Here is a 22,919-nt window from a genome sequence, read left to right as displayed (position 1 = left end):
CTGGGGATGTTACGATCTGAAGTGTGAATTGTGTACGCGAATCAATAGAGCATGTGTAAGAAACAACCTCGTCTTGAGACGTGAACAATGCCCATTGCACCAGAACTCTTAATACTATGGAATTAAGCGCAACAAGACTAAGTACGTGTGAAGCTATCGCCCAGGATCTAATCGGACCTCAAGCTATCGTTGTAAATCTATTTTCATTGCTTAATAGCTTTAACTGCAATGCGTGTAAGTACAATTATTAAACGGATATTGACAGGATTTTTATCGTGCTCAACTTTTTTTTTAAACGATTCCTATAAACGACTTTGCAAACGGAAACTCATCTAAAGCGCACTTAAGTCATAGTTGATAAATTGCAGAGAGATACAGATACCGTTTCTAAGGATGAATTACTCGTAGGTATCATTAATTAAATTATTCCAATTATGGCTATGCTAACTGCGGTAAGATTTATTCAACATTCCTTGCTTCAGCATTGCTATCATAGTAGAAATTAAGCAATACCTTCGCAACCCTTTACAAGACATAGACTAATAGATATACCAACTATTACGTGATCTAGCAAAATGATTCCTTATCTAATAGGCAGTATGATGAACTATTGTAACTTTTAATAGTTTCTGTTGAACGAATATCGGTAGAATCGATTTGTACTATTCGTACGCACAATACAATTATGTAGAAACAATTACCTACGAATTGAGCAATCAACAAGTGACTAGCCTAGTGTGAAATATAGAAAAAGTGATTAAAAAATTCATCGATAAGGAATATGCATGTATTGTTTAAATATATTTTATGAACCTTAAATTTGCGTCGGGGTCAGCCCGGGACGGTTTACGAACGACGGTAGTTTGTATTTATATTTAAGTTTCGACAATAAATAGTATTTTATTAACCAGAATTATTTGTATTAAATTGTTCAACATTGTCATCAGCCTTTATGCAATGATCAAAAGATTGAAGAGTGCCCTTTGGATACTTTGTAAAATACTTTAAAGTCTGACAACTAGGTACATACAATGTTAAATCTTATACACGAGCGAAAATACTTTCTACAAAGATTCATTTTTCGTTAGGAAGTTTGTTGCAAGTGAAGTTATCTTATGTTTTGGTTATTACAGTATTGATAGTCTATATCGTTTCTGTTTTAGAGTATCAACATATTGTAGTGAATAAACGACGTCATATTAAAGGGAACGCGAGTGAAAGTGAGCCAAATCGGCTCCTACTACAATGTTTGCCAATTGCCCCTTTCCAAATAGGTCGCCTGCAACTCACGACAAACCGCGACCACGCTGAAGCCATCAAATGCAAAACAAGTTATTATACTTATACTTGTCACATTTTCACTTTCATTAACTACATTTGTTTAAGTGTTTTAAGCCTTTATAAGGCAGATAGAATACATTTTCCATCTGATTTTGAACTTTATTTAAAAGTCATAGGGTTGTCACCTAGCAACGGATCAACACGGACCGTAAAAACTTCCCTGGTTTTTTAAATTTATTTTCCTTAATATTGTTTAAACATTTTGAACCCGGGACCTTGCTCAACGATATTTATCGCGCTGAAGACAACCCACGTTGCAACCTCCATGCGGGGACCGCAGCCCGGGCTCAAGGAATACGCTCTTGCTTTACCCAGACAACATGACAGCTGGTTGTCAATTTTTTTATTTACAAACAAGAAAAATAGATTTCAGTGAAGCAATACGTATAACGCTTACACTTATTCGTGCTGTTCGTGCTTGTGAAGTGAAGTACTAGTGCCAGTTAAACCGCCTCCACACAATTCATTACATTATAAAAGAAGGCCAAGTTGAACTAAACTTCGACGGTTACCACGCGGCAACTGGTCTGGGAGGACTTTTAGGATTGCTTCGAGAACCCTGCTGCCGAGCTACGTATAATAGTATAGCATAAAATACTTAAGGCCGGTAGGCCGTATCCTTTTTATATTGTTTTTTTAGCTCAGCTTTGTATTTTAATTTTCTTTGTTTTTGTGAATCTAGTGTTTAATGTGTTCGATAACGAGAGATACCCCGCTAAATGTCGCCCCTCCTACTGCATCAGATGTACAATGCCCACTTTGCCCACCGGGTCGTCTCTTTAAAGGCCAGAGAGGCCTAAATATCCACTTAGGTAAAACTCACGGTACAAACACGTCGCAACCCTCTACCCAACCAACCCAAGCATCCCACCCAAACCAAGGCAACGATACTACAACAGGTCTTTCCAGTCTACCAAAGCTTAAGAAATATGTTCGTGTACTCAAACATATACCTAAAGGAGCCAGAAGCTTAGCTGCTGGCAGGTTAGCGGGCATTATAGAAAATTGCCTCAAAACAAACAGTACAGAAGATTGGTATGCTTTTTTATCTTTTTCCTTTACGGCGTTAAGAGTTCCGGAGAGTTCTATTCACAAATCTCTCACGTCAAAAGTAAAAGATAACATTGAGTCGACAAACACATATTTCCCTGACGAAGTAAGTTATAAACCACAGTCTCTGTATCGCTCAATAGAATCTAAAGTGTATGAAGGAGACTTACGGGGGGCCGTACGGCTTCTAATGTCCGAATCAACACTAGCTCCCAACAATAACGACACTTTAAGAGAGTTGCAAAATAAACATCCACCTCCATCAAGACAGCTCGCTTTGCCAGCCGAGCCTAATTTGTCAAGCCCGTATTTAACTGTAACAACTTCGGAGGTAACAAATGCTATAGGAAGTTTTTATAATGGCTCAGCCGCTGGCCTAGATGGTCTCCGTCCTCAGCATCTGAAGGAGTTAACTTCCTCATCAGCGGGAAGCAATGGGCCTAAATTACTTGAATCGCTGACCAAATTATGTAACTTTATGTTGCGAGGGATGGTTCATCCACAAGTCTGTTCATATTTATATGGAGCATCGGTTTGCGCCTTATCAAAAAAAGATGGAGGGGTTCGGCCCATCGCGATCGGGAACACCATACGCCGTCTCGTTGCCAAATTGTGTTGCCATTCCGTAAGGGACGCCATGGCGGCTTACCTCCAGCCCCACCAAGTAGGGTTTGGCACACCTCTTGGCTGTGAATCTGCCATTCACGCTACGCGTTCTTTCGCTACCTTACAGGATGGCGATGACAGAATTGTTTTGAAACTGGACTTAAAAAATGCTTTCAATAGCGTGGAGAGGGATACAATGTTAGAGGAAGTAAGGAATTTGATACCTTCTTTATATCCCTTCCTCTACCAGTGCTATGCCTCTCCTAGCAACCTATTTTATAACTGTAGTATTTTATCATCTCAAGTCGGTGCCCAACAGGGAGATCCTTTAGGTCCGTTGGTTTTTTGTCTGGCCATTCAAAAACATATATCGACATTGGTATCTCCTTTAAACGTTTGGTATTTGGATGATGGCACGATTGGAGGACCAGCCAACGTTGTTCTTAGCGATTTAAGGAAATTATTGCCAGCCCTATCGGGCATTGGCTTAGAAGTAAATTCAGAAAAATGTGAATTGTTTCCATGCAGTTCATCTGGCTTTTTCCCTGACTTCCAAGCACTGCTGCCCAATTTGAAATTAATTGACACCACATCTTTTTCACTTTTAGGTGCTCCAATATTTCCTGAGGGGGTGCCCTCTACAATTCGGAAAAAAGGGGATGCATTATCATCATCACTCCATCATCTACAACAGCTCTCATCACATGTTGCCTTGGTTTTATTACGTAACTGCTTCTCCATGCCCCGCCTGACTTATACACTTCGAACAGCACCCTCATGGCTCTTCCCAGAGCACATCCGCAACTTTGACCAAACTTTGCGAAATGGTCTGGAAATCATCCTCAACGTCAGCTTGAATGATTCCCAGTGGTCTCAATCTTCGCTGCCCATCCGATATGGTGGTCTCGGGATTCGTCGAGCGCACGATGTCGGACTAGTGGCATTCATAGCCTCCGCTCACGCTTCCATGGATCTTGTCACTCGAATCTTACCAGTAAACGGTGGCAGTGTCCGAATTCCTTTTTTGGAAGAAGCCTTTTATGAGTGGAGGGCTAGGTGCCCAAATGACGCGAGGCCCGAAAATCTGAAGCTCCAAAGATCCTGGGACGACATTCTTAGCAAGAAAACATACGATGACTTACTCGAAGCGGCTGTAAATGTCGATGTGGCGCGTTTGAAAGCAGTGGCATTGCCTGAATCCGGAGCATGGCTGCACGCGCTACCATCACCATACTTGACACCATGTAGTATGGGACAAGATCCAAATTAAACAGCTGATGGCGTATGACTGATTTATTACATCTCATGCATATCTTAAAGTACCCACATTATGTTTATAAGTATACCCACTACATCTCCCTTCTTATACAATGCCTAATCAAAGGTCTTCGAACTTTACTGTTAACCTATCATGCAATATAATACTAGAATAAACCTTATACAACAATTGGTACACTTAATTAATAAAAGAATACATATTACAACATACCTACTGTCCTTCCCCTTATACATTTATTTTTATTTAGTTGTATTATGCTATTTCAAATTGCAAAACAAAATAAAATGTAACTAAGAAGAAAAAATACATGTTATACTCTAACAGTAATATTAGAGAAACAATAATGAAATGATCATAATAATTAACTGAACCATTTAACAAAATCAAGTTACTTGTAAATAATGTAAATATTATTGAATATTTTCCTTCGAATAATTAATATTACATTATAAGGAACAATGGAATTTAGACCTTGAGTCTCTAAGTTAACGTTCGAAATGACTTAAACATAAACTTCACGTTTGTAAACAGTACAGTGCTAAGTGTCATTTAAGGAAAATTCATAAATTAATACCGTTGAGGCGGTTGTACTACTCTGCCACTTCGAGTTACATAATTCCCATTAGCCGAAGTCGATGGTTGCGGGTCGGGCCTGGTGGTCGCGGCACTAGTTGCCGGCCCTCGAGGACCCTGAAACTGGTCCCAGTCCAAATAACCTCGCGTATGGCCACTGTTAGGTTGACTACGAGCAGCTGATTCGCTGGTTGTGTCTGGGACTTTCAATATGTGCTGACGGTTCCTTCTGTACACTCCTCCATCGTTAGTTCGTAGCCAGTACGAACGTCCGTCTTGAGCTTGGTTAACTATTTGTGATTTTACCCACTCTTTGTTTTGCTTCACGCGTACCGTATCGTTAGGATTTAATTGTGGTAAGGCCCTAGTGCCACGATCATAGTTTGATTTGTAATTATTTATCCTTGCGGATCTCTCGTCTTTAAATAAACGACGATCAATCGTTCGCGGTTTCAATAACGCATCTGTTACCGGTAAACGTGTTTTTAAACTTCGACTCATTAATAATTGAGCCGGAGAGTATGTTTCACCTGTCACAGGTGAATTTCTGAAATTTAGTAAGCCGAGGTACCAATCACTCCCTGTTTCGTAGGCTTTTATCATTAATCCCTTAATTGTGCGTACATTGCGTTCCGCGAGACCGTTCGATCTCGGGTACAGAGGTGAACTGGTGACATGGGCAAATTCCCATTGTTTACAAAATCCTTTAAACTCCATAGACGTAAATTGTGTCCCATTGTCGGTGATCAATTTTTCTGGTATCCCATGCCGACTGAACATTTGTTTGAGTGATTCAATTACGGTACCACTTTGTAAGTTATTTAAACAACTTATTTCCACAAATTTCGAAAAATAATCTACCACCAATAAAAACAGTTTACCTTTAAACTCAAAAATGTCCGCCGCCAGTACCTGCCACGGGCGCTCGGGCACATCGTGCGGCTGCAGCGGCTCGCGCGCGGGCGCCGCGCGGTGTCGCTGGCACGTCTCGCACGCCAGCACGGCGCGTTCCACGTCCCGGGCCATGCCGGGCCACCACATCACTCCGCGCGCTCGCCTCTGGCATTTATCCACCCCCAGGTGGCCCTCATGAACTCGACGCACCATCTCTTTGCGTAACGAAGCCGGTATCACAATTCTCTCATTTCTAAATAAAATACCATTTACATCGTGAAGCTCGTCATGCACGTCCCAGTATGGCTTCACGATATCCTTGACCTCTCTTTTGTTATAGGGCCACCCGTTATGGTAGTATTCACAAATCGCCATCAGGACGGGGTCCCTCAACGTGTCCTCCTTTATTCTGCCTAGCATTTCGGGTGTCGCCTCCACATTATTATATAACATGTTAACGTGCACCACTACATCCTTACACACATCACTATCGACGCCCGCCTCGCTAGGCGCTCTCGACAATGTGTCCGCAATAAACATCTCTTTTCCGGGCTTGTAGCGGAGATCTATATTATAATGCTGCAATTTTAAAAGCATGCGCTGGAGGCGCGCCGGTGTTTCATTAAGTGGTTTTCTCATGATAGCTTCCAGCGGCTTATGGTCGCTTTCCACACTAATAACACTATGCCCATAAATGTATTGGTGAAATCGAGTGCACCCGAAAACCACTGCGAGCAGCTCTTTCTCGATTTGCGCCCAGCGCGTCTCCGCAGGCGTTAGCGTGCGCGCCGCATAGGCGACGGGCCGCCCGCCCTGCATCAGACACGCGCCCAGGCCACGCGAGCTCGCATCTACTGACACACACACCGCTTCATGCGGCGAATAATATGCTAATACTGGACTACTACTTATTTTTGACTTTAATTCTTTGAACGCGTTGTCATGAGTGTGGAGCCACTGAAATTGAACATTTTTTGCTAATAGACTACGCAACGGTGCCGATATCTCTGAATATTGAGGAATGAATCTCGAAAGATAATTAGTAACTCCCAAAAACCGCTCAAGGTCTTTCTTATCAGTCGGCTTTGGTAAGTTGCTTATTGCCTTCACCCGACTATTATCTGGTTTCATACCATCGGCATTAAAACTGTGACCTAAAAAAATAATTTCAGGCACCTTGAATACACATTTATTTTTATTAAATTTGACCCCATTTAACAACGCCCGTCTCATAACTTCCTTTAGTCGATTATCGTGTTCCTGTTCAGTTTTTCCCCAAATCAAAATGTCGTCACAGTAAACCTCTACCCCCTCCATTTTAAATATTTTTGACATTTCATTATGAAAGATTTCAGGTGCACAGTTAATTCCGAAGGGCATTCTAATGTACCTAAATCTACCCTCAGGAGTTGAAAACGTACAAAGCTTAGAGCTTTCCTCATCTAAACGTACCATCCAGAAGCCATTTTTTGCATCACATTTAGAGAAAAACTTAGCCCCCGAGAGATTACTGGTTATCTCTTCCAGTGTTGGAAGTAAAAAGTGACTTCGTTTTACTGCCTTGTTTAGATGTTTAGGATCTAGGATTTAGGATGTAGTGGGTATACTTATAAACATAATGTGGGTACTTTAAGATATGCATGAGATGTAATAAATCAGTCATACGCCATCAGCTGTTTAATTTGGATCTTGTCCCATACTACATGGTGTCAGGTGTGGTTTTAAGTGTGTTTTTGTGCATAAAAGTGCGTAAATTGTTTGTTGTATTAAAGGACGGATAATATTAATACAATGGTTGAGAAAACGGAGAGTGCGAAACATGTGTACGCGGCTATTCAACAGCCGGCGCCTTTACAACAAGAGGGCAATATGGCTACCAATTGGCGAGAATGGAAAATGTCGTTTGAATATTTTTTGATTGCCGCAGATAAGGCATCTGTTCCGGATGCAGAGAAATGCGCACTGTTCATGCATGTTATAGGAAAATACGGCCGAGAAATTTACGAGGAATTAGATGTTGCCGAATCTGAAAAATCTAATTATGACGTTTTGTGTAAAAAATATAGTGATTATTGTGATCCACAGAAAAATATAAATTACGAAAGACATATGTTTTTTGAGACATATCAGAAGGACATGACTTTTGATAAGTTTTTAGGGGTGTTAAAAGCGAAAAGTAAAAATTGTAGTTTTGACAGTTTAAAAAATAGCTTAATATTAACGCAACTTATTCGTGGTTTAAAAGATGTACAAATGAAGGAAAAGCTACTGGCAAAAACGTCATTAGGTTTAGAGGAGGCCGTAACTTGGTGTCGAGCGGCAGAGCGAGCGGGTCAGCAAGCGGCGGGCTGCGGTGTGCAGCATGCGACGAGCGGCGCAGGCGGCGGCGCGGTGGAGCGCTTGTGGCGCGACGGAGCGCGGGCGGCGGGCGCGTCCGCGGCGCGGGGCCGGTGGCGCGGCGGCCGCGGCGCCCGAGGCGGCCAGGCGCGGAGCGCGCCTCAACGCCAAGCGCCACGACATTATTACTCAAATAATGTGTGCGATAAGTGTGACTTGAGGCATAGCGTGAGTGACCGGTGTCCGGCGTCGGGGATTCCGTGCTATCGGTGTGATAGGGTTGGACATTTCGCGAAGTGTTGTCGTGTGCGACCTGTGCAGCCGCAAGTCCGCGAGATGGTCGGCGGTGATGGCGGTGACGAGGACGGTGATGTAAACGAGGACTTTGGTGAGCTTATTTTGTACAATATTAATATTGATGCGGCCGAGTGTACCGAGTCGTGGACGGAAATGATTAGTGTGGATGGCGTGGATATAAATTTCAAATTGGACAGTGGTGCGGCTGCCACGGTAATGTCATTAAATTCATATTTAAAGGCAGGTTTTAATACGGAAAACTTGAGAAAAAGTGACACTGTACTGAGACAAATCGACAAGCAGCGATTGCCGGTAGTAGGTTATTTTAATGCGTCGTTGTTGTGTAATAATAATAGGAAAATAATACAAAAAGTTTATGTATTGCGGGTGAATTGTAATAATTTGTTGGGATTAAAAGCATGTATCAATTTGAATCTTATTGTCCGAACTAGTGATTCTACTGACAGTAGTTTGAAAATTAATGAAGTTAAAATTGACGAATCAGTATTTGATGGCATAGGATGTTTGCCAACAGTATGTAAAATAGAATTAGATAAGACTGTACAGCCGGTGGTTGCCTGTTCGCGAAAAATACCTCTGTAACTGCGTCCTCGTTTAAAGGAAGAACTCGATAATATGGTTAAGTTGGGTGTAATTGTAAGGGAGGATGGTCCCACAGACTGGGTTTCAAATATAGTGGTAGTGGAAAAACCGGATAATAAACTTCGTATATGTTTAGATCCTAAACATCTAAACAAGGCAGTAAAACGAAGTCACTTTTTACTTCCAACACTGGAAGAGATAACCAGTAATCTCTCGGGGGCTAAGTTTTTCTCTAAATGTGATGCAAAAAATGGCTTCTGGATGGTACGTTTAGATGAGGAAAGCTCTAAGCTTTGTACGTTTTCAACTCCTGAGGGTAGATTTAGGTACATTAGAATGCCCTTCGGAATTAACTGTGCACCTGAAATCTTTCATAATGAAATGTCAAAAATATTTAAAATGGAGGGGGTAGAGGTTTACTGTGACGACATTTTGATTTGGGGAAAAACTGAACAGGAACACGATAATCGACTAAAGGAAGTTATGAGACGGGCGTTGTTAAATGGGGTCAAATTTAATAAAAATAAATGTGTATTCAAGGTGCCTGAAATTATTTTTTTAGGTCACAGTTTTAATGCCGATGGTATGAAACCAGATAATAGTCGGGTGAAGGCAATAAGCAACTTACCAAAGCCGACTGATAAGAAAGACCTTGAGCGGTTTTTGGGAGTTACTAATTATCTTTCGAGATTCATTCCTCAATATTCAGAGATATCGGCACCGTTGCGTAGTCTATTAGCAAAAAATGTTCAATTTCAGTGGCTCCACACTCATGACAACGCGTTCAAAGAATTAAAGTCAAAAATAAGTAGTAGTCCAGTATTAGCATATTATTCGCCGCATGAAGCGGTGTGTGTGTCAGTAGATGCGAGCTCGCGTGGCCTGGGCGCGTGTCTGATGCAGGGCGGGCGGCCCGTCGCCTATGCGGCGCGCACGCTAACGCCTGCGGAGACGCGCTGGGCGCAAATCGAGAAAGAGCTGCTCGCAGTGGTTTTCGGGTGCACTCGATTTCACCAATACATTTATGGGCATAGTGTTATTAGTGTGGAAAGCGACCATAAGCCGCTGGAAGCTATCATGAGAAAACCACTTAATGAAACACCGGCGCGCCTCCAGCGCATGCTTTTAAAATTGCAGCATTATAATATAGATCTCCGCTACAAGCCCGGAAAAGAGATGTTTATTGCGGACACATTGTCGAGAGCGCCTAGCGAGGCGGGCGTCGATAGTGATGTGTGTAAGGATGTAGTGGTGCACGTTAACATGTTATATAATAATGTGGAGGCGACACCCGAAATGCTAGGCAGAATAAAGGAGGACACGTTGAGGGACCCCGTCCTGATGGCGATTTGTGAATACTACCATAACGGGTGGCCCTATAACAAAAGAGAGGTCAAGGATATCGTGAAGCCATACTGGGACGTGCATGACGAGCTTCACGATGTAAATGGTATTTTATTTAGAAATGAGAGAATTGTGATACCGGCTTCGTTACGCAAAGAGATGGTGCGTCGAGTTCATGAGGGCCACCTGGGGGTGGATAAATGCCAGAGGCGAGCGCGCGGAGTGATGTGGTGGCCCGGCATGGCCCGGGACGTGGAACGCGCCGTGCTGGCGTGCGAGACGTGCCAGCGACACCGCGCGGCGCCCGCGCGCGAGCCGCTGCAGCCGCACGATGTGCCCGAGCGCCCGTGGCAGGTACTGGCGGCGGACATTTTTGAGTTTAAAGGTAAACTGTTTTTATTGGTGGTAGATTATTTTTCGAAATTTGTGGAAATAAGTTGTTTAAATAACTTACAAAGTGGTACCGTAATTGAATCACTCAAACAAATGTTCAGTCGGCATGGGATACCAGAAAAATTGGTCACCGACAATGGGACACAATTTACGTCTATGGAGTTTAAAGGATTTTGTAAACAATGGGAATTTGCCCATGTCACCAGTTCACCTCTGTACCCGAGATCGAACGGTCTCGCGGAACGCAATGTACGCACAATTAAGGGATTAATGATAAAAGCCTACGAAACAGGGAGTGATTGGTACCTCGGCTTACTAAATTTCAGAAATTCACCTGTGACAGGTGAAACATACTCTCCGGCTCAATTATTAATGAGTCGAAGTTTAAAAACACGTGTTGGGTAAATTGACTAGCATAGACCGTGGGGACTGACCTGGAATCTGGTATGCTGTTTCCTTAGGGGCCCCTGGTCTGGTTCCTTCGATGATGAAATGTAGAAATCTCATAAGGCTGGCGTCGGCAGACGACTTCTATTTGTGCTGGACACTTGTAGGTTTGATTTTGGGTTTAAAAGCTCAAGCTTTCGACGGAGCGAGCAGATACGGCGCGTTTCGATTTTGAGATCGTTGAGAAGAGTATGGTAACACTCGAGCTTCCAGTGTTGCGCGCTTTTAGAAAAGCGTTCCGTTTTAGGCTTATCCCGTTTGGAATATGCTAGTCGATTAAGTATTAATCGATTTGAAAATAATGAACGAAAATACGTAGTATTTGTGCGTACATATACAAAAGTACCGAACATGCCGCCGGCCATAAAATAATGCTTATTTTATCTAAGAACTATCATACAGAATGCTATACTAACTTAGGACTAAAACATGTAGGTAATGCTATACCTAAGGGGTGCCTATTCAACAGGCAGGGGGCAGACCTTAACTACAGGTCGCTTAGTAAGAGTATTACCGATGCGTACAGTTACGACTCTGGTAATACCGTCGGCGCCGGGATGCAGTTGATGCACGCGCGCGAGACGCCATTGCAGTGGTGGCAGTGTGTTGTCTAACAACACTACTACAGAGCCCTCCCGAAGGGGTGTGTTAGTATTGTCGTGGAACCATTTACCTCTTGGTTGTAGCTGGTGTAAATATTCTACGCTCCAGCGTTTCCAAAAATGTTGAACAGCTTGTTGAATAACCTGCCATCTAGCGAGGCGGTTTGGATTGTCGTTAGACAAGTCAAATTCAGGTAAAGACGTTAATGGTTCCCCGATGAGGAAATGTCCAGGAGTAAGGGGTAATGGATCAGTAGGATCATTACTAAGTAGACAGAGAGGTCTTGAATTACAGACCGCTTCAATTTGACATATCAAAGTGTTAAATTCGTCCTGAGTTAGTTTTAGTGTACCTATGACACGATGCAAGTGTCGTTTCAGACTACCTACGGCTCGTTCGACGAGACCGGCAAAATGCGAAGCATATGGAGGATTAAACTGCCAGGTGATTTGCATGTTTGTCAGCTGGTTGTTTATAGCAGTCTGATTTGACTCGTTTCGCAGAAACGTGTAAAGTTCGGAAAGATACCTGTCACAACCTACGAAATTCCGTCCGCAGTCAGAACGGATCGTTTTGCAATACCCGCGTCGGGATATGAACCTACGCAATGCGTTTAGAAAAGATTCGGTTGAAAGATCGGGAACTAATTCCAAATGGATTGCTTTCGTTGATTGGCAAACGAATACGCATACGTATGATTTATAAACTTTCGCGTTACGAAGTTTACTTATTTTGAGAAAGAAGTGTCCCGCAAAGTCAACGGAAGTATTTAAGAAGGGACGAAGTGATCGAACCCTAGTAGTAGGTAATTGAGCCATTGATGGCTGTGGTGCGACAGGTCGTGCACGAACACAAGATACGCAGCGTCGTGTGCGCATACGCACAGCATCGCGAGCACACAGGATCCAGTAGGTCTGTGCGAGGGCAAACTGCAAAGTTTGAGGTCCCACATGTAAATGTGTTTTATGATAGTAATCAATGAGAAGATTCGTGAAATGGTGTTTCTTGGGTAACAGAATTTGATGCTTGGCATCATACGGTACGTTGGCCCGATTTATTCTGCCGCCGACCCTGAGGAGTCCGGCATCGTCCAAGAAAGGTTTCAGTTTCTGAAGATGTTTTGTACATCTATCGTCGTCCTTGAGACGCGAGATGTCTTCAGAAAAGCATTCACTTTGGACAAGTGATATAATTCGACTGAGAGCTTGTTTTGTCTCAGGAACTGTGACATGTTTAGTCGTAGGACTATTGGCTTTACGACATTTGTTTATGAATCGTAACATATACGAAATGACGCGTAGCATCCTTGGAAGCGATGAGAATCGCTCAATGAACTCTAAGCTTTTAGGTTCATTGGTTTGTGTGAGAAGAACATGCTTGCGACGTTCTTCGTCGGTGTGACATACGACGTTAGTCTTAGGCCACTCTGACTCATCTTTACTGAGCCAAGCAGGTCCCGTGAACCACAGTTGATGGTTCAACTGTGATGGGAGAACACCACGAGACGCGGGGTCTGCGGGGTTGTCTGCGGATTGAACGTGGTGCCACTGCGAGGCAGGCACGTTGCTTGTTGTCTCCGCTATGCGGTTAGACACATATGTCCGCCACTTGTCTGGAGACGAACGTAACCAGGCAAGAGTTATAGTGGAATCGGACCAAGCGTAAACTTGGTCGAAAGACAATCTACTGCTGTAAGCAGTGAGGACCTTTTTTATCAATTTTGACAGTAGATGAGCACCGCATAGCTCCAATCGAGGGATAGTAAGCCGTTTCAAAGGCGCAACTTTTGTTTTCCCTATGAGAAGGTGAGTGCTAATGGCACCGTTCGAGTCAACGACACGAATGTAGACGCAGGCGGCGTACGCCTTTTCAGATGCGTCTGAAAAACCATGAAGTGACACTTGATGTGTGCTAGGAAGCACATGACGAGGTAACGCAATATCTTGTAGCAACGGCAGTTCGTCGATGAACCGAAACCACAAGTCACAGATACCCTGTGGAGGGGCAGCATCCCAACCTGAGCCTGATACCCATAAAAGTTGGATTAAATGCTTCACGAATACAGTCACTGGACTTAGAAATCCGAGGGGATCGTAAATCTTAGCGATTTCTGCTAACATTATACGTTTTGTACATTTGCGTGAATTAGCTACTCCATCCGTTTGATAGGAAAAAACGTCAGATTTAGGGTTCCACTTGAGCCCTAAGACTTTGACGGAAGTGTCAGTGTCAAGTGCTGACAGAATAAGAGCGTCATCATGACTGGAAGCATCATCGTTTAAATGCGATAAAAACTCGGAACTATTACTGGTCCATTTGCGGAGTTCAAAGGTTCCTGCCTTGCAAATGGAAGTTAGCTGATGCTGAAGAGTGATAGCATCTTCAACCGTATCAACTCCAGTAACGACATCATCAACAAATACTTCGTTAAGAAGTACTTGCGAGGCAAGTGGGAAGTTGGCAGCTTCATCAATTGCTAATTGACGAAGTGTTCGCAAAGCGAGAAAAGGCGCGGAAGCGACGCCGAATGTGACAGAGCACATACGATATTCCTTTACGGGATCATGGGGAGAGAATCTCCAAAGAATCCGATGGAAGTCACGGTGTTCTTTACAAAGACCGATGTAGCGATACATCATTTTGAGATCAGCCGTAAAGACGATTTTATGAAGTCTGTACTTCAGTAAAATTTCAGAAATGTCTTGGTGCAATTTCTGACCAGTGAGAAGATTATCGTTAAGAGAACGACCAGATGTAGTCTTGCATGAAGCGTCATACACAATACGATGCTTCGTAGTAATCGTAGTGGATGTGGAACTCTTCACCACAATGTGGTGGGGTAGATAGTAGGGGGGAGTGCCAGGACTCGTTGAGTCAGTGACCGGCTCCATATGTCCCAAGTCTAAGTATTCTTGGATACCTTTGTTATAGTTCTCACGTAAGGCAGGGTCGCGAGACAGGCGTGCCTCTAGTTTAGTTAAACGCGAGAGAGCTATAGCACGAGAATCGCCCAAGGGCGGAGCGTTCTCCTTGAAGGGCAGAGAAACTGTATATTTCCCATTTGCATCTCGTGTGTGAGTATCGACGAAGATCGACTCACAGCGTAATTCATCTTTTGTAAGATGTGGATGTTCTGGTAGGGATTCCAACTCCCAGAACCTTTGAAGTTTCATGTCAAGTTGGCAAGTGTTCAAGTTGACACTTAGTCGTTTCATACTTTCATATGAAATTCTACCACCTATCAAATAACCAAAAATGCTATTGATGGCCACGGGTGTGCCCGGTGGGCCCTTGATATTATCCAGTAGCAGTATGCTATCCAGATAATCAGATCCCAGTAGTAGTTCAACAGGCCGCGTTGAGCGCAGTTCTGGGTCCGCCAGATCAAGATTTTGAAGGTGTTGAAACTTCCGAATATTCCCAATTGATTGAGGAATATAATTAATGTAGCTTGTCAAGTCAGACAAGATATAAGCTTCGATGTGAAGCTTCGGCTCGGGTTTGTTGTGAGGTGTGACCTCGCACAACACGTAACCACGTGGTTGGACTTCGCCACCAATGCCGGTGAGAGTGGTGCCCGGCGGCGCGGAGTACCGCGGCAGGCCGAGACGTTGGACGCACGACTCAGAAATGAGCGTGGTCTGCGCACCTTGATCCACAAGGGTGCGAACGGACCGCGGCGTGTAAGGCCCTTGGTTCCAGGGTCGTAAGTTTACAAGCGCAGTCGTGAGTAAGACCGTACAGTTCTTACTAGAAGGATGCCCCGTAGCTCCATGTAATGGAGTGGGCGTGAAGGTTTCCGCTACTGAGCGCAACTCAGGGGAAGAAGAAGACTCCGTAGTCAGTAAGACGTTTGGAGGCGGCGCATCTTCATGTAATGAAGAATGATGCCGTTGAGTGCAGACGCGGCAAGCATGGCGCGACTTGCAGTCTTTAGATTCGTGACCACTAAATAAACAATTGGTGCAAAGTTTATTTTGTTCCACGAAATGTTTTCGTTCCTTTAAAGTGAGCGTATTAAACTTCTCACATTTATATAAAGGATGCGAATTGTCCTTACAATACGCGCATTTAAATTTATTTAAATAATCCACCGCAGTTGTAGCATGTACACTCATAGTACGCGAGTTACGCGCAAACGAAGAGTTATTATTGCGCGGTGCATTATATTGCACGTCGGAGTGCGCGCGAGTAAGCGACATCGCACGCTTTCCCGCCAAAGCATGGCGCGATGACGTCACCGCAGCTGACCGGGCCGAGCCGGCCGCTCCGCCAGCAGCAGCGAGAGCGGGCGCCGCGCGCTGCGCAGGCCCCGCGGATGTACTTGAAGTACGCGCGGACGCGGTCATCACTTCGGATGCCGCTAATTCCTTATCGAGGAAATTGAGTAATTCGGTCACGTCAGGAATTTCACATGAAGTTTTTAATGATAATTCAAAACGCCTACGAATATGAGGTGTAATTTTGCGTAGCAAAATGTTTAAAAGTACGAAACTCCAGTCGTCAACTGGTAAACCTAATGATTTTAAAGCAGTAATATTCTCGTGATAACAATTCATCAAGTTACGTAAACTTGATTCAACATTTTTCTCGTTAACTGACTCACAGTCAAAAATGTTGTCAAAGTGTTTTGTTGATATAATTCGTTTGTTTTCATAACGCGAAATTAATACCTGTAAGGCATTTTCGTAATTAGAATCCGTAACAGGAATCGATTTGATAAGATTATACGGTTCATCTTTTAAAAACAATAACAAATACCGGAAGCGTTCGACATTTGTTAAAGTGACGTTGTCATGTACAAGTGATTTAAATAAATCATAGAAAGCATTCCATTCAGTTAGAACGCCAGTGAATGTTTGAAGCGATAAGCGCGGTAAACGAATATGCGTTTGATTTGATTGCTGAGCGCAGCAATTTGCATGTGACACCCCATTTAGTCCGCCGCAAGCAGACGTAAATGACGCAATACTTTGTTTACGCTCCTCCTTAAACGTATCCAAGGCAACTTGGACCTTAAAGTACAAAGAATCGAATTGGTTTCTCACAGCTAAATTATCATCACGGTTGAATGACTCATTCTTTGCCGATAACTTTTCAATTTTCGCTTGAACTTGGAAAAATGATTTTTTGATTGAGGCTAATTCTTTAACTCGAACTCGAAATTCGGCTACATTATTCGAACAGTCTACAATTTTTTGAATATTATTAATCGCTAAATCACGTTCGAATGTCAATGGTTCAATCTCCATAGCTGTCATTTTGTAAGAAATTGAGTTATTTTACTGTGTAAAATAATAACGTTATCACGAGATAAGAGATGATTGAACTTGTGAATCTGTATAGTAGGTATATACGTTATGTTAAGTTATAAGATCTCTAAAAATGGCTAGGTACTAGCAAATAGTTAGTTTGTTAATAAAATAGGTATATAATTTGTCGCAAATTAAAAGTAAGTTGTAATTTAACATGCAATGTCAAATACAAAGATAATATTTCCCGTCGGTAGAACCCGAGCTAAAGAAATTTGAACTCTGTGCCGTACGCAATACGAGCGACAGTTTACTCGATACTGTAATTATGACAGTAAGCGATAACTTGGTTTTCCGGTATGTAATACCTGAACCTTAAAAATACACTTAAGTACGTAAATACTAAATGTAATGTAATGTACGTTGTACAAAATAAAGAAATTGGTTGCGACAAACTATATTTAGACCTAGGTATTAGTACTAGGCAATGACTCCACGCGCGCCGCTGTAGGTATCTACCGCCCGGTTCTCGGAATTATAGACGAATGTAATTTCGCAAAAGTGCTCAAAACCATATAAAACTATATATAATTAGAATGATCTCGTTGAGATCTAACTGTACGTATCAGTATTTTTGAGAAATATTGCACGACGTTGTCGGAAACTCGATATTTATAATTGTAAGTGGAGGTAGGTTCTCGCTAACTTACGAACAAAGGAAAGGAATTTACTTGAAATTACTTTGGTACAGCACAAATAATACGCATATAAACCGATACCAGATAGTAATATCCGGCTCGATCACAATTATGTTGGGTAAATTGACTAGCATAGACCGTGGGGACTGACCTGGAATCTGGTATGCTGTTTCCTTAGGGGCCCCTGGTCTGGTTCCTTCGATGATGAAATGTAGAAATCTCATAAGGCTGGCGTCGGCAGACGACTTCTATTTGTGCTGGACACTTGTAGGTTTGATTTTGGGTTTAAAAGCTCAAGCTTTCGACGGAGCGAGCAGATACGGCGCGTTTCGATTTTGAGATCGTTGAGAAGAGTATGGTAACACTCGAGCTTCCAGTGTTGCGCGCTTTTAGAAAAGCGTTCCGTTTTAGGCTTATCCCGTTTGGAATATGCTAGTCGATTAAGTATTAATCGATTTGAAAATAATGAACGAAAATACGTAGTATTTGTGCGTACATATACAAAAGTACCGAACAACACGTTTACCGGTAACAGATGCGTTATTGAAACCGCGAACGATTGATCGTCGTTTATTTAAAGACGAGAGATCCGCAAGGATAAATAATTACAAATCAAACTATGATCGTGGCACTAGGGCCTTACCACAATTAAATCCTAACGATACGGTACGCGTGAAGCAAAACAAAGAGTGGGTAAAATCACAAATAGTTAACCAAGCTCAAGACGGACGTTCGTACTGGCTACGAACTAACGATGGAGGAGTGTACAGAAGGAACCGTCAGCACATATTGAAAGTCCCAGACACAACCAGCGAATCAGCTGCTCGTAGTCAACCTAACAGTGGCCATACGCGAGGTTATTTGGACTGGGACCAGTTTCAGGGTCCTCGAGGGCCGGCAACTAGTGCCGCGACCACCAGGCCCGACCCGCAACCATCGACTTCGGCTAATGGGAATTATGTAACTCGAAGTGGCAGAGTAGTACAACCGCCTCAACGGTATTAATTTATGAATTTTCCTTAAATGACACTTAGCACTGTACTGTTTACAAACGTGAAGTTTATGTTTAAGTCATTTCGAACGTTAACTTAGAGGCTCAAGGTCTAAATTCCATTGTTCCTTATAATGTAATAATAATTATTCGAAGGAAAATATTCAATAATATTTACATTATTTACAAGTAACTTGATTTTGTTAAATGGTTCAGTTAATTATTATGATCATTTCATTATTGTTTCTCTAATATTACTGTTAGAGTATAACATGTATTTTTTCTTCTTAGTTACATTTTATTTTGTTTTGCAATTTGAAATAGCATAATACAACTAAATAAAAATAAATGTATAAGGGGAAGGACAGTAGGTATGTTGTAATATGTATTCTTTTATTAATTAAGTGTACCAATTGTTGTATAAGGTTTATTCTAGTATTATATTGCATGATAGGTTAACAGTAAAGTTCGAAGACCTTTGATTAGGCATTGTATAAGAAGGGAGATGTAGTGGGTATACTTATAAACATAATGTGGGTACTTTAAGATATGCATGAGATGTAATAAATCAGTCATACGCCATCAGCTGTTTAATTTGGATCTTGTCCCATACTACAGGCACACTCCTTGATACTGACTCCCTTCGCATAGGTGTGGCACTGCGACTGGGCTGTACTGTTTGCGAACCCCACCAGTGTGTGTGCGGGGCTGCAGTCCAACCAAACGGTCACCACGGACTGAGCTGCGTTCGTTGCGCCGGTAGGTTCTCCAGACACCAGTGCATTAACGAAATTATTCGTCGTGCACTGGTGTCTGCGAATATTCCCTGTGTCTTAGAGCCCCAAGGCTTAAGCAGGACCGACGGAAAAAGACCAGACGGTCTGACGCTGGTCCCATGGGAGCGAGGACGCAGCCTCATTTGGGACGCGACGTGCGTAAGCACATTTGCCCCTTCCCATCTCAGCTACACGGTGCACAAAGCTGGAGCTGCTGCCGAAAACGCCGCCAAACTAAAACGGGTTAAATACTCAAATCTGGAGCCGACCTTCGATTTTGTACCAGTAGCCATAGAAACCAGCGGGCCTTGGTGTGCTGATGCTAAAAAATTCATAAGAAAGTTAGGTCAACGCCTACGAGAGAAAAGCGGCGACCCCAGGTCCGGCGCATTTTTAATCCAGCGTATCTCGCTAGCGGTACAAAGAGGGAACGCCAGCAGCGTACTAGGTACATTCAGCCGGGTACCTATGGCCTAAATGCATACAATACCATTAATTTTTATATTTACCTAAGTATATTAAATTTGTAAATTTCTGTACCTAATAAATAACATTTCTTAGGACTTGTATCAAAATTGTCGTAGCACCTAAAACGTGTTTGAGTGGGAGTAATTTGCAATTGGTCACAAGGACAATGAGAGTATAAATACACGAGTGGGTTTGTTTTGCGAATAAGGTAACAAAAGGGCAGACATACGTTTGAAGTAAGCGCGTACATATATGTATATCCTATTTGGTAAGAGTATATAGGTTTGCATGGCCACAAGTGCAGCGGGTGAACAATGGGGACGAATAATGACATGTAATTAGTGACGCATTACACCAACTGCCAGAAAAACGTGTATAGAGTCTTAATGGGTTGGAGAGTTATGTTTTAAGTACGTTGCGTTAAGTTGCCTGATAAGATTAGATAAGAAAGCTTTTTAAGTTAAAGAGCGTTCGTAGATGGTATGTTCACTTATGCTTTGTGTGAGCAATATTTTTTTTAGTTTCAACTTATAGAATTACGCGCTACGTATTGACATTGCCTAATTAAAACAAGCACCTATCGGTAAATATTGGCCCTGAAGCGTATGGTCCGTATTCTATCGCAACATTTAAATATTAATCGTAAGTAGACAGTGAATTTGTTTCGCCATGGTAGCACACAAGGCTAACAACTCCAAGCACTGCAGATTCCAATATTTCCAACACATTCACTTCGCTTCACTTTAAATTGACACTTCACTTACGAATACACATATGTAGTAAAATATTAGGTTACAAAAACCTACACAATCACAACATAACAATGTTTTTTTTTGTTTCACGTATGCGCGCGTCTACACGGCGCGATAGTTACAATATACTGCGCGCGCGCCGCAGATATCGCGCAGTGACAGGCGCGAGCGACGAGGACGAAGCATGGAGGCTTTGGAGTCTCGTTTCAATCGCATACCAAGCACAGACACGCTTAAGGCTCTATCGAACCAGCATAAGTGTACTCTTCAATTAAGCATAGATATAGAGGTCAGGTTAAACTGGGAGCCGGAAAATCTCTTATCACGCAAGCAATGATAATCCAAGACGCCGGCGCCGGTTTTCATACAAGTGAGAGAGACAGCAGAGAGGCTTGCGCGGGAGTCCGGTTACGTATAAGCTGGTTGCGAGCTTTGTATGGTTTGAAATAGATGTTCAATGAATTATCTATTCAGAGGTGACGGAAGCTTAGACCATTATGTTTAATTGAGGTAGCGGAAAGCCTTGGGGAAAAATCTATACACTTAGTTATACTAAGTAACATCACAGAACATCAATAGATGTAAAGACACTGGTTTATTAATGAAAAACATAATAACTATTAATAAAATAAAAACTATAAATAAAAAATTTGGCCTAGGTCGTGGTCGCTCGGTAGGGTACCCAGAAGGCTGGCCGCATTGCCCCGCTGGATGGCAATGCTGATCCGCTGGGCAAAATATTGGCCAGCCCTCTGGTCACCAGAAGCCTCTTTAATTCTCTCTAATTTATAATATAAGTATGTTACGATTCATAAGTGCTTGTTGCTAGGCTTACATGAATAAAGTATATTTTGACTGACTTGACTTGACTAAACGCCGCAAATATGTAGCTACTACCTAGTGTCGCCTACCTAGGCGATAGATGTAAATGTAATTTTATTCATTCAATCATTTCAATTCAATCATTTAATCGTCTTTTGTTTCTAAACTACCAACTAATAATTATGTAACCTTTTTGATTTAAAGACACATTATTTTCAAATGTATAGTTTTCTGAAATATTTTCATACCAACATTAGGTTGAGTCAATATTTCAGAGTACCTACTGAAATACCTACCTATGTGAATGTAAAATTGTAGACTATTTATTTGAAAAACTAAAGAAATTCTCCGCACCTATTTCAGGGGCATTTATGTTAGAAATAACGATAATATTACTTATATCTAGAGATGCCACGAATATTCGGCAACTATTCGGTATTCGGTCTACTCGGCCACTTTGCCGAATATTCGGTATTCGGCCGAATGTTGCCTACTATTCGGCCGAATACCGAATATCTATTGCACCTACTTAAAAAGAAAAATTGCACAATAAAAATATCCAAAAACTATATAGGTATATTTAGAATGTGTTCTTGGAAAGTTGTTAAATACGAAGACCCTTTTTTGAGCATTTCTTGATTAAAAAACATTTATTTTTATCATGAGTCTGTTTTGTTTGACTCTATTCATTAATGCTGTTCAACAAAAATATATCTTATCTATAACGTCATCTAACGTTGAGCTTTGTTAGCGATGGTTTTCATAATATTTGTGACTCAAAATGTCATGCCGAATATTCGGTCACCGAATAGTCGGTATTCGGCCGAGAGTGGGGCCGAATATTCGGTATTCGGCCTAAACCACTATTCGGGGCATCTCTAATTATATCATTAAACTATTCGTAATTAGCTGGCATTGTACAAGTAATTTGATTTCTAATTTAATGAAAACGCCAACGCTGACAATGAAGCACAGTCAAAATGACATTGAAATTTGATACCGCTGATTTCTAAAATTAATTCAGAAAGACTTTAATAATAGCGTCCTGTCGCTGATTAGACTAGAGTACCGTGAGTAATCCGACCAGTGTGGTGAGCTAATCGCGCCCAGTCTATATTTCCAAGACCTGGTAAATTGAACCTAATTATTGGACCGTTAAGATATAATTTTCAGCGAAAAGCTCTGAGTAATTTGCTTTAAATAATTATTCGTGTAGATAAATCACATAGAGTATTGAAATCTGGGAGCACGATCATACTGCAAGTTTCATAAGTTAGACAAAGTTTTGTTATTCCAAGAAGCAAATTGTGGTTAAGTTGTGTGGTAAAGTCAGCCAATTATTTACTAAAAATAACTTGTCAGTTGTAGCGAACTATCAGATTTGAAGTAAGAA

At 42.1% G+C, this 22,919-nt stretch overlaps 2 protein-coding genes across 4 annotated transcripts in view; one reads left to right on the top strand and one right to left on the bottom strand.

Annotated features, from left to right (window-relative positions):
* Positions 1 to 22,919, bottom strand: part of LOC134649369 (uncharacterized) — a 117,655-nt gene that overhangs the window by 17,382 nt on the left and 77,354 nt on the right. Inside the window, exon 1 of one of the 3 annotated variants that reach the window (XM_063504090.1) lies at positions 20,717 to 20,863. The exons of the other annotated variants lie outside the window; for them this stretch is intronic. The gene's annotated coding sequence lies outside the window, so the exon portion shown is untranslated. Of the gene's footprint in view, positions 1 to 20,716; positions 20,864 to 22,919 lie in introns of those variants that run through there. 3 annotated transcript variants of the gene reach the window in all.
* Positions 10,409 to 19,449, top strand: LOC134649693 (uncharacterized protein K02A2.6-like). Its single transcript, XM_063504520.1, has 4 exons — positions 10,409 to 11,118; positions 13,717 to 13,724; positions 18,253 to 18,677; positions 19,360 to 19,449. The coding sequence occupies exons 1-4, from the start codon at positions 10,484 to 10,486 to the stop codon at positions 19,447 to 19,449; spliced, it is 1,158 nt and encodes a 385-aa protein (XP_063360590.1). The 5' UTR covers positions 10,409 to 10,483.

Source organism: Cydia amplana, chromosome 7, assembly GCF_948474715.1.
Source record: "Cydia amplana chromosome 7, ilCydAmpl1.1, whole genome shotgun sequence".
NCBI lineage: Eukaryota > Metazoa > Arthropoda > Insecta > Lepidoptera > Tortricidae > Cydia > Cydia amplana.
The sequence above is the reverse complement of the archived record's forward strand: the minus strand, read 5'-3'. Positions and strand labels throughout refer to the sequence as shown.

Excerpts from the sequence above, each read along its gene's own strand:
- LOC134649693 (XM_063504520.1), top strand. The coding sequence starts at position 10,484 with ATGGTGCGTCGAGTTCATGAGGGCCACCTGGGGGTGGATAAATGCCAG. Across the intron at positions 18,678-19,359 it reads CTTCGGCTAATGGGAATTAT|GTGTGGCACTGCGACTGGGC; the intron begins GTAACTCGAAGT and ends CCCTTCGCATAG.